Genomic DNA, 13,107 nt, shown 5'->3' with positions numbered 1-13,107 from the left:
GAAACTCCCGCTCCTGGTCCCGCCGCTAACAGCTCTTCCGGCCGCTTTGCATGGGAGAGACTTCATTACTCATGACGTCTCTCCCATTACCCACTGCGGGAGCCAGAAGATGGCTCCCGCAGTGGGACAGACTCGCCGCGGCTGCTGATTACAGCAAACACACAGCTGCCGGCTCCGTCCGGTCAGCGCTACACTTCACTCGAGTATAATCCGAAGGGGTACATTTTCAGCACAAAAAATGTGCTGAAAAACTCGGCTTATACTCGAGTATATACGGTAGTTAATAGACCCCGACACTACCTGCCCGACACGGGACCTAAAACAGGCATCGAAATGCCGACGCCTATCTGAATCTCGACGCCGGAAGACCGACCCCCTCCATCCCGATCGTCGTCTGCCGGGTAAGTATAATACTTAGCCCAGGGATGGGGGGGTTAAGTTTAGGGACCCCCAGGGGGACTTAGGGTTAGGCACCTCCCCGGGGAAGGTTATGGTTAGGCCAGGGGAAGGAGGGGTTAGGGTTAGGCGCCACTAGGGGAGGTTAGGGTTAGGCACCCCCTCTAGAGGGTTAGGTTTAGGGTGCGGGGAAGGGGGGTTAGCTTTAGGCACCCCTGGGGGGAGGTTAGGGTTAGGCACTAGGGGGGAGGTTAGGGTTAGGCACCCCTAAGGAAGGGTTGGGGGGGAGAGGGGAGGGTTAGGATACTTACCACCGGCCGTCGGGATCTCTTACTGTCTGTCTTTCACTGTCGGAATTTGAACCAGCGGCAGTTGAGCCGCCGGTAGTTCAATCCCACTACGCACAATATATATATTCTGTGCCTCTGATCCATGCCAACTAAGTACATTCTGAATCCACATAGCTATCTAACACCCTCACTGTCCCATGCCCACTATATACTTTCTGTGCCACTGTCCCATGCCCACTAAGTACATTCTGTGCCACTGTCACATGCCTACTAAAGGCCTGATACATTATGGATTCCAACTGCTAATTCTCACGCAATTGGTTGATTGTTTCGCACTGCGCATGCATCGCAGTTCGCGTGCGCAAACTAGCCGCTGCGATTGGGACTGCGATCGCAGTGAGCATGCAGACACATAGCAGGCATGCTTAGGTTATCTAGTGCGATACCATATGCAGGCTCATAGCGTGCACTGAGGTTAGCAATTTCTGAGTAAGGTCAGGTCTATTACAATTGTGCATATGGGATCCGATGTTACTGATTGTTTTGCTACTGTATATAGTGTTACGAATGTGAGACAAGGGGAAGTGGGCATCCTTATATGTGTATGCGATTGCAATGTTGTGCTGCGATCGCAATGCATAGCACCGCTGATATTAGCAACTGCGTACTGTGCATGTTAGCAGAATAGCGATCCATAGTAAATCAAGGCCTAAGTACATTCTGTGCCACTGTCCCATGCCCACTAAGTACATTCTGCACCGTCATAGCTATCTATTACCCTCACTTTCCCATGCCCACTATATACATTCTGTGCCACTGTCCCATGCCCACTAAGTACATTCTGCACCTTCATAGCTATCTAATACCCTCACTTTCCCATGCCCACTATATACATTCTGTGCCACTGTCCCATGCCCACTAAGTACATTCTGCACCCTCATAGCTATCTAATACCCTCACTTTCCCATGCCCACTATATACATTCTGTGCCCGTCCCATGCCCACTAAGTACATTCTGCACCCTCATAGCTATCAAATACCCTCACTGTCCCCTGCCCATTATATATATTCTGTGTCCACATAGCTATCTAATACCCACACTGATATATTCTGTGCCACTGTCCCATGCCCACTAAGTACATTCTACACCCTCATAGCTATCTAATACCCTCACTGTCCCATGCCCACTATATATATTCTGTGCCACTGTCCCATGCCCACTAAGTACATTCTACACCCTCATAGCTATCTAATACCCTCACTGTCCCATGCCCACTATATATATTCTGTGCCACTGTCCCATGCCCACTAAGTAAATTCGACACCCTCATAGCTATCTAATACCCTCACTGTCCCATGCCCACTATATATATTCTGTGCCACTGTCCCATGCCCACTAAGTACATTCTACAACCTCATAGCTATGTAATAACCTCACTGTTCTATGCCCTCTATGTACAATCTGTGCCCTCTTAGCTATCTAGTAACCTCACATTCCCACATACACATCCTGTGCCCTCTTAGCTAACTAATAACCTTACAGTCCCATGCCCACTATAAACATCCTTAGCCCACTATCAGGGATGGCACAGTGCTGGAGAGATTCATAGGGGGGGATGGGTGGAGACACACAAATAGGATGGTAGGACCACTGGTACTATTAGAAGAAAAGACTGGGGTACAGTAATCTAAAGTAAGAAACCAATTCTAATGAAACCATATTACTGATACAAATGGTACTAAATATATTTTATTAATATAAAATTGTTTAATATGGGAAACTCACATTTTGTCCTGCCCCAAACCTGTTACTGTGTATTAGCTGGTTGAACCTCTGTTGCATGATGATGACATTGGCTTTATTGCTACGCAAACAGGCGGCTTCCAGACCATCTGTTTTCTTGTATGAATAGTGATCACTGACTGAAGACACTGCCTGTCCGGGAGGATCAATTTCTGCAGAGGCTCCCCGTTGCAGAGAAATCATATAGGTAAGCAAATAATCATTCACATGCTTGCTGGGCTTATTAACTGGAGAGAGGGACTGTGGGCATATCCATCAGCTCCAAGAGTGGTGGGCATGCCCCCAGCTCCCCGAGAGATGGATATTCCCCCAGCATAACTAAAATGGGGGGAGTGGCTTGCGGACATGGCATTTCACATGAGGCCACACACCTCTTACCATGAGGCCACGCCCACTTTTGGGACGCGCGCTTTAGTCGCGCCCACATAGGGCCTGTTTCTGAATGTTTCCCAGGGCCACTTTAAATTCCCAATCCGCCCCTGATTTAGACATTGTCTATCTAATTACTGTCTATTCCTTATACCACACTAAATAGGTCATACTCCTGCAAACGTCATACCAAAGGCATGCGCACAAAAATGGGGTGTGACCATGTGACACCTAGGACATGCTCCATTTTTGCGCTCTTTAGCTTAGTTACAGGTATTTTTTGCCACTTTGCCTCTGACTGGTTGGCCACCCCTGCTCTAGAGCATGTCAAACCTGCCTAAATTGATTGTCATGTGTACACAGGCTTTACATTAGCCTGTATACAATTATATTTATGTGCTAAACTTATATATACATATTAGATATAAAACCGCATAAATATACATGTATACAGACTAATATAAAGCCTGTGTACACGTCAATCAATTTGGACAGGCTGTATATAGACTTACCCGTCAGCAGTCACCTCAAAGCAGGGACAGAGTCTGTTCCCGAGCGCATGACCGAGCTTGCGCAGAAGCAGAAATAGATGGCATTGTTTTCGGAAACCAAAAACAATGCCTTCTGTAACATCGCAGGGACAGTGTGTTACAGCAACCGCTGATCCTGTAGAAAATATTGCTGAATAGCTGACATAAATGTTAATAATTGATAAAAAATCGTGATGATGTTGCACGATAATATTCTGGGCAACATCGTCACTGTTACTGAATAGACCCCTATGTCCTAATTAGTGGTCATCATAAAACAAAATCATAAGCACTTATTGTGCCAATATACGTGAATAACGCTGTAATCGGTCATTTGTATGGTGTCTACAGTAATCATTGGGTGTACAAGATAAGAGGCATTCGGTATGAAAAGCCGGCTGCCGCATGACCAGCAGTTCGATCCCCGGCTGTGGCAGGCTGACAAAACAGCAAAGCCTGGCAGCGGAAGCCCGACAACGCTGGAAATCCTGATCGTCCCTAAGGTAAGTACTTACTACCCTAACCAACCCCCCTAACCCTAACCCTCCTTAGGGGTGCCTAACCCTAACATCCCCCCCAAGTGCCTAACCCTAACCCCCCCTTCCCCACTGCCTAAACCTAAGTCCCCCGGGGGGATGCCTAACCCTAACCCTCCCTCCCCCTAGCCTAACCCTCCCAGGGGGGTGCCTAACCCTAATTCCCCCCCGGGTGCCCTAAACCTAATTGCAGCAGTCCGCTCGCGGCGCCCGGCATCCCTTCGATCGGGATGCCGGGCACCTGTCTCCCGGCGTCGGGAAAAGGACAGGCGTCTAGATTTTAGATGCCTGTCATTTATCACTAGGCGGGATAGAGGATTCGGGGAGCCGGCGGTCGGGATTGTGGCCACCGGCTTCCTAAACGTATCCTGATAAGAGTGAATGCACTTTAAAACACACAAATACAAATGATTACAGGCGGTGCTGCTGTTTATGCAAAGAATCCTCAGGTTAAAATGTCATAACCTAGTTTGATGAAAGTGCATATACACTATAGTCGTTCACAATCATTGCGTTGATTGACCTTTATAAATGATCAAGGGGCCCATTTATCAATGATCGCTTTTGCAACGCAATCAGGGCATGCCAGTAATGTGCTGTTGATACTTGCGAGGGCATCCACTCCTGATCTCATGGAGTTATAATGTCACACTATTTAAAGTAATGAGACAGGACATGATTATTTAAATTGTCAATTATTACTTTGTTTGGGATTTAAAGTAATGAACCAGGACTTAATCATTTATAAAGGACAATTAAAACAATGATTGTGACTGTATATGCAGGTTGATCAAGCTAGGTTATGACATTTGAACCTGAAAATTCTTTGCATAAACAGCAGCACTGCCTGTAATCATTTGTATTTGTGTGTTTCTAAGTGAATTAACTCTTATCTTGCACACCCAATGATTACAGTAGACACCATACAAATGGTATTCACGTATTTTGACACGATAAGTGGTTATGATTTTGTTTTATGATGGCCAATAATAAGACATAGCATTTATTACATTCGATTTGTGATAATTTATTTGCTTATGTAAGGTCCTTAGAAATGCATTGTTGTTAAGCCAACACTTCCACTATTAATGACGAATATCATTTGGCAGTATACAGTCGTTGATACTACACACTGATCTTGCAACTGGACTTATTAAAAGTTGAATATCTAGATAATACTTTCACCACTGATTAGATACTGTTCAAAAGGATTTAGATATTTTTCCATTATGGTTTTATGCAACATAAAAATGCTTTGGTATGTATGTAAGATAATAGGGGATGAGTCATTCAGATTTCATTTTACACTGCAATTTAGAGTGGAGTTTGGACACCGCTCTTAAATCTAATTATCTCTGTATATTTTATATCTGCCCCACCTGCAGTGCAATATGGTTCTGCCAAGGTGCAACGTTACTTCCTTTTCTTTTTTGCTTTGCTCCTAGCTCTTGAATCAGTCCCTCGTGGTTTTTTGTTAACCTCCATTCTCTGTCTCACCTCATGACCACTGCCACGCTACATTCAAACTTCCCCTCACTACCATAAATCACGCATTTCATCAGGTCACTTCTTCTGACAAGGACAGCACACTTATCCTGACATATTAAGTGCTGTTGTGGTCATTCTGTTAAACTAAATGGCTAAATTTTGTTTTATCCCCATCCCAAAAACTTGAGACACAGGAATAGTGAGTAACTAAAGACTAATAATAAAAAGGTGATTTTGCCATATAAATACAGCTGATCAGAAGCAAAATATCTAATTTCCCAGTAGTAGGAGACGGCTTTAAGAAGACCATGTTTATCTATTTAATTTCACTTTCTTTTCTTTATTATCTTCAAAGTCGAACTGGCAAAAAGCCTTAGTTAAAAAGTTTGAGGGAGCTTAAATATAGGAGTAGTCTCAGACAACCAGCCCTATTATAAATCTATAAAAATCAAGCACATCCTGACTTGTTGAGTAATAGTGACGACTTTAATATTTGTTTTGCTTCGTATCTCTTTATAGATGATGTGACCAGTCCTGTTACATTATGGAAACATGGAGCTTGCATACTACCAGTACCAGTAGTACCAGGAACATGTACTATTTAAAATTGTGGGATCTATTTACTAATCAGTGTTAGGAGACAGAGTGAAAAGTGATAAGGTGGCTGTGTTTAAAAAATTACAGTTGGGAGCTGATTGGCTGGCACTTTATCACTTTCTTATCACTTTTCACTCTGTCTCCTAATACTGCTTAGTAAATAGACCCCTGTATATCAAAAATGAAAAAGAAAAATGTATTTCCAATCTAGAAGCAATTCTTAAAATAGTGATTGTTTGGTTTTTGCAGAATTCACTTAACTCCCTTCATGATTCAGATCGGTGAGAACAACCTGCTGTATTTACCATTATCTGTATCTTATAGTGTTTTATTTGTTTGTTTCTTTTCTCAGACTTACACTTCAGCTTTCATCAAGCTGTATCGTTAAGTGATAAATATTAACCCAGTGCCTACCAGATGTATCATGTATAAGAATTTATAGATAATTAAATCTAATAAATTGCTTGGGGATATTGAGAAACATTATCCTATGTGCATTGACAAAGCATATTTGTCTGTACGTAAATGGCAAGATATCTTAAATGTGCTGTCTTGTGAATGTTTTTTGGATGTTTTAAGCAGCATTATGGGCCTGATTCCGACTCGTACTCAAACGCAATGGTTTGCGTACAAGTCTGATGGTTAAGCTGCGCATGCACAGGACCTATTCTGCACATATGCAGAACGAGTACTACATCATTGCATGCAGTGTCCCTGAAGCCACAGCCTGATTGGGGGCAGGGAGCGGACAGTGCTGAACAGCCTCAGATGGACAATACTGCGACCGATAGTCGTGATGGTGATGCAATGCTGTGTCTTTGTCCTCAGACATCTCCTGCAGCATTAGTATACAGTATTTGCACACAGCAGCTGCGTCCAAAAATGCAGCTGCTGTGTTCATAGCGTACAACTCGGAATCAAAGAATATAGAAATATATTATTATAATAATCCAGAATGTGAGAAATGCTAAAATCTTTTAAGTCCTTTGCTTTGGAGTCATGTTACATTATGATATTATATTGTTTTCGGATATATGATATTATTCAGTTGTCATGCTGCAAATTTTGCTCTGTGCTCCATAAATTCACATCCCAGAATTAGGAATTTTGGGGAAAATCCAGCTGGCTTAGGCATGGCCTGTTTGAATTGGGATGTGGCCTAAACTACCATACTTTTCTTATTGTTAAATATTGGGAAATACAGTATGTACATTTGTAACTTGTTTGCTGCCCAGGAATGAGAATCTCTGTGCTGTCATGGTACTGTAAATGGGTGTTATATGGTTCACATCATGTTTGTAGCGCTCAATAATGGAAACATATAACAACAAAGGCAAAAAACACATAGATATGAAGATAACTTGATACAAGGTTATTTTGCTCCAAACAATACTCCACAGTATTTAGTTAGATTTAAGATGCATGGCAACTTTTTCTTACCTTTTGTAGGAATCTCTGTTGGTGAATGTTAGATTTGGCATGAAATCCATACACTCTGAGGTGATCAGACTCTTGTCCATCAATGAGCACAACATCGATTTGGCTTCCCAGAGTGCTTAGTATTAGCAAACGGAGTAAAACTGTTTGTTTATGGGTTGTTCCTGTATCAGAAACCATCAAAAAGTATGGTGGCTGTTCCCTGAGAAAGTTTTTCCATTCCTCAGAAAGAAAGTTGGAAAATGTGTGGACAACTGTATCTGTATTTTTCTGTAGGTGCAGCATAAGCTGTGTACGCAAGGACATCAAATGAGGGAATTGGAAATACATTTGTTCCATATCCTATGAATATCAAAGAACACAATGAAAAGAGAAACATTACATATATTGTATTTGTGTTTGAAAAACTCTATTTTCTTTATTCACTAACACTGTACAGAATATCAGAACACCGCTTAAAAGATTGATTCAGACAGGACCAGGAAACATCAAAATATGCTACTCTAGAAAATACATGTTGAGTCTCCCATATCCAACATGCTTGGGACTATTGGCATTTTGGATAACAGAATACTCCGTATTTTGGAATAATTGCATACCATATAGAGATATCTTGGGAATGGGACTGCAATATACACACACAATGCATATATGTGTTATATACACCTTATACACACAGCCTGCAGGTAATTTTATAAAATATTTTCAATAATTTTGTGGCTGAAGCAAAGTTTGTGTACAGAAATTAAATTCATTTATGTTTCATATACACCTTATACACACAGCCTGAAGGTAATTTTATACAATATTTTTAATAATTTGTGCCTTAAACAAAGTTTGTGTACATTGAACCATCAAAAATCAAAGATTTCATTATCTCAGTCATACCAAAATGATTCTGTATTTCGGAATATTTGGATATGGGAGACTCAACCTGTACCATAATTCTACAGATCATGTTTTCAGGATTTTTCTGTGTAAACATTACAGACAAAACCTAATAGATGAACACACCTGTGCATAAATAAAGGATTGAGAAGGGGGCGCAAACAATTCTGGAAGGCGCAAAATCTAAGGGCAGAAACGCATGTATCTATCTAATAACAGGTTTCACTCTCTCCACAGTCACAGTGAGGTCTGACTGGAGAAAATCAGAACAAAATAGTTGATTCTCTAACAGATTGTGCTAGGCAGGTAAGACATGTGCATGGAGATGTGTTGCTTAAAGGAAGTTGGAGTAATGGAGGAAAATGTGTTCATTTGTTGCTATGAGGGCATATGTTGCTACAGCTGAGAGAGGGAAAGTGTGCTACAGTACTACAAGGGAGGTAGGATGTCCTACTACAGAGTTCATGGTAAGATGTGTTATAAAATGTGATATTGGGGTGTTACAAGCAAACATGAGGGAATGGGACGTGTTACTATACAAATTAGGGTGAATTTGGGTAAAATTCAGTATGATTTCAAATCCTGACAGCGGCAGCCCGACAGAGGAGGAAATCTCGATCGTCCTAAGGTAAGTACTAACTAACCTAATTCTACCCCCTAACCCTAACCCTCCCTTAGGGGTGCCTAACCCTAACCTCCCCCCAAGTTCCTAACCCTAATCCCCCTCTAAGTGCCTAACCCTAACCCCCCTCTAAGTGCCTAAACTTAACCCTCCCTTCCCCGCAGCCTAAACCTAAGTCCCCCAGGGGGGGTGCCTAACCCTCCCTTCCCCTAGCCTAACCTCCCAGGGGAGTGCCCAACCCTAAGTTCCCCCCCCCCCGGGAACCCTAAACCTAAACCTAACCCTCCCCCCTCCGCGGGTGTACGATTCGATCGGTAAGCCGGTTGTCGGGCTCCCGGCATAAGTCTAATGACAGGAGTTGGGATTTCGACACCTGTCATTAGTGCCTTGCCGGGATTAAGCAGTCGGGAAGTCGGCGGTCGGGATTACGTCAGTAGGCTTCCCGACTGCTTCCCGAATAAGGATGTGTTATTACAGATGTTAAGGGGGATGTGTTATTACAGATATGTGGAAGAGCAGAGGCAACCTGGACAGGGGTGATAGCGAATGGCCCTTTGTTGAATGCTGTGGCACAGAAGGTTGCACTTTATGCAGCCACTCAGACCACGTATGCATGTGCTTTATGGCCACAACAGTAAATGATTACACAGTGACTCAGGGGTCTATTTACTCAGCCTTGGATGGAGATAAAGTGAACGAAGATAAATTCCCAACCAATCAGCTCCTGTCATTTTTCAAACACAGCCTTTGCCATGGCACTTAGGAGCTGATTGTTTGGGACTTTATCTCCGTTCACTTTATCTCCACCAAAGGCTTAGTAAATAGACCCCTTAGCAACTATACACAGAGCTACAACCTACTTTCACTGCCTGATGACATCACTGATTACAGAAAGCACTCTGTCACCATGCAGCTGGCTACTCGCCAGCACCCAGCAGCCACCTCACTAACTTAACATAAACAAATGAAGGTAAAATTCTTCTGCGCCAATCTCATCCAATAGTGTGATTGTATGTCGTTAGACGTCTTCCTTCACATAAGGGATTTTCTCAAGGATGTAACACAAGAAAAATAAACAAAAAAAGTTGTATGAGTATGAGGACCACTCTAAAACCCAAAATAACTCGGCTGTATATGTGCCACCAGTGTCTGTAGATGGGAACATAGTATCCCACACCCAGTGTTCTCATGCATTATAGAAGAAATAATGCTTACATATGCTTACATAAACATATGTGATAGTCCTCATATAATAAAGGTATCTTTATCATTTAAATGATGTGACGAAAATTTTGAATAAGTGACTAAACTTGAACCACAATGCTTACACAGTGTCTTACGTCAATAAGTGCAGTAATCCTCACATAAAGGTATCTTTAAATTCTTAATGGATGGAGAAAACTATTCCATACATAATGGATGTAATAAATAGCAGAATGGATGCTCTCACCTATTTACATCAATATAGCTAATGGCACTCTCATTAAGGTATCTTTGAGACCTGGGTAATTTTCCAGCTCACAGGTGAATCATGTAATTAAACATAAAAAAAACTCATGGTGCAGTAAATCACAAAAAGAAGTTTTATTAAACAATAAAATATAAAAAAAATAAAAATGGTTGGCCTCGTACCAGATGATATATGCAGATCAACAGAAACAAGCAGCTACAGAGCCCGGGTACTTCCAAAGCCATAGAGGTCCTGGATCAACTGGTCATAGGATGGAATAGGCGTCCCCTTAGCACTCCTACAATATTATCCCCCACTGATATATATGTGAAAAAAATGTATCAGTGGGGGATAATATTGTTGCACAGAACTGTACCTTTTCTGCACTTTATGGTATAAACATGTTTATTGTTTTTAGATACTTAAGGGTATATAATTGTATCATACTAATGTATACATACACACAGTGCACTTTAAAAATATTCTGAAATTCTATCATGTACTTTTTCTGCACAATGCACTTTATGGTATGAACGTACCATGATCTTCTAATACACTGGATACCAAAGATTTTTAGGTTTTTATTGTTCTACCACATTTAGTGCACATGAGCACATATTGCACTTTGAAATAATAATCTTACCACTTGTATTCCTTTTTATATACACTTAATATATACAAGCACGATGGGTGCTCAAATGCAGTTCTAATTATTACATGTTTCCATTAGCAACAGATCACCACTGTTGCACTTCTTCTGATTGAGCGGACACCCATATTACTGGGGAGTGCAGTATATATATATTATACACACACACACACACACACACATATACACACTACCATTCAAAAGTTTGATGTCACTTTGAAATTTCCTTATTTTTGAAAGAAAACCACAGTTTTTTCAATGAAGATAACATTAAATTAATCAGAAATATACTCTATACATTGTTAATGTGGTAAATGACTATACTAGCTGCAAACATCTGCTTTTTAAAGGAATATCTACATAGGTGTATAGAGGCCCATTTCCAGCAACCATCACTCCAGTGTTCTAATGGTACATTGTGTTTGCTAAGCGCGTTAGAAGACTCATGGATGATTAGAAAACCCTTGTGCAATTATGTTTGCAAAGCTGAAAATGGGTTTGTTCGTTAGAGAAGCTATAAAACTGGCCTTCCTTTGAGCTAGTTGAGTTTCTGGAACATCACATTTGTGGGTTCGATTATACTCTCCAAATCGGCAGAAAGAGAGAACTTTCATGTGAAACTCAACAGTCTATTCTTGTTCTTAGAAATTAAGGCTATTCCATACGAGAACTTGCCAAGAAACTGAACATTTCCTACAACGGTGTGTACTACTCCCTTCAGAGAACAGCACAAACAGGATCTAACCAGAGTAGAAAGAGAAGTTGGAGGCCCCAGTGCTCAACTGTGCAAGAAGACAAGTACATTAGAGTCTCTAGTTTGTTCAAAAGACGGCTCACAAGTCCTCAACTGGCAGCTTCATTAAATGGTACCGCAAAACGCCAGTGTCAATGTCTATAGTGAAGTAGTGACTCCGGGATGCTGGCCTTCTAGGCAGAGTGGCAAAGAAAAAGGGAAAATAACACAGACAATGGACAGAGGAAGGTGTTATGGACAGACGAATCGAAGTATGAGGTGTTTGGATCACAAAGAAGAACATTTGTGAGACGCAGAACAAGTGAAAAGATGCTGGAAGAGTGCCTGACGCCATCTGTCACGTATGGTGGAGGTAATGTGATGGTCTGGGGCTGCTTTGGTGCTGGTAAAGTGGGAGATTTTTACAAGGTAAAAGGGATTTTGAACAAGAAAGTTTATCACTCCATTTTGCAACGCCATCCCATACCCTGTGGACAGCGCTTGATTGGAGCCAATTTCCTCTTCCAACAGGACAATGACCCAAAGCACACCTTCTAATTATGCAAGAACTATTTAAGGAAGAAGCAGGCAGCTGGTATTCTGTCTGTAATGGAGTAGCCAGTGCAGTCATCAGATCTCAACCCCATTCAGCTGTTGTGGGAGCAGCTTGACCGTATGGTACGCAAGAAGTGCCCATCAAACAACAACAGAGCATAAGCAACCAAGTGTTAGGTGCCCTAGTGGTGAGTAAGAAGTAGATGAAACTAAAGCAGGGAGAAGCACAAGAGGGTAGAGGGCCCTGCTCTTAAGAGCTTACATTCTAAAAGAATGGAACTGAATGGAATGGAACTGAATATATTATACTGAATGAAATGAGCAGAATTAGATTGGAACCTATGATGCTGGATTGAGAGCTGGATCGGTTTGAAACTGATGTTGATGATTTGAAGAAGTTGATCGAATTGAATCCAATGTTGAAGAATTGATTACCTTGATTGGTTGGGACCGATGTTGATGAACTGAAGATCTTAATTGATAAGAGTCCGATGTTGATGAATTGATGAACTTCATCGGTTGGGACTGATGTTGATTTATTGAGTAACTTAATTGATAAGAGTTTGATGTTGTAAGCATCGGATGAGATAGATGGTTGGAGGTATCGGCTAGAACCTACCGATGGTTGCTGTAAGAACAAGTCTCAATGGTAAAACCAGACAGGTGTGCAAGATTGTATAGGACACTTGTTTACCAGATCTAGGAACTGGATAGAATGGACTGGGGGCCTGATTTAGCAAGGATCGTAGTTGCTAATACGCAT

The 13,107-nt window shown here is 41.7% G+C and overlaps 1 protein-coding gene across 1 annotated transcript in view; it reads right to left on the bottom strand.

Moving 5' to 3' along the window:
* The window catches only part of LOC148501567 (putative ATP-dependent RNA helicase DDX60), a 600,786-nt gene that overhangs the window by 481,785 nt on the left and 105,894 nt on the right, over positions 1-13,107 (bottom strand). The window contains exon 5 of the mRNA XM_088450267.1: positions 7,451-7,789. Coding sequence (XP_088306393.1) covers positions 7,451-7,789 — 339 coding nt within the window. The remainder of the gene's footprint in view (positions 1-7,450; positions 7,790-13,107) is intronic.

The sequence above is a fragment of the Taudactylus pleione genome, unplaced genomic scaffold (genome assembly GCF_031769625.1).
Source record: "Taudactylus pleione unplaced genomic scaffold, aTauple2 ptg000513l, whole genome shotgun sequence".
In the NCBI taxonomy this organism is placed as follows: Eukaryota; Metazoa; Chordata; class Amphibia; order Anura; family Myobatrachidae; genus Taudactylus; species Taudactylus pleione.
The sequence above is the reverse complement of the archived record's forward strand: the minus strand, read 5'-3'. Positions and strand labels throughout refer to the sequence as shown.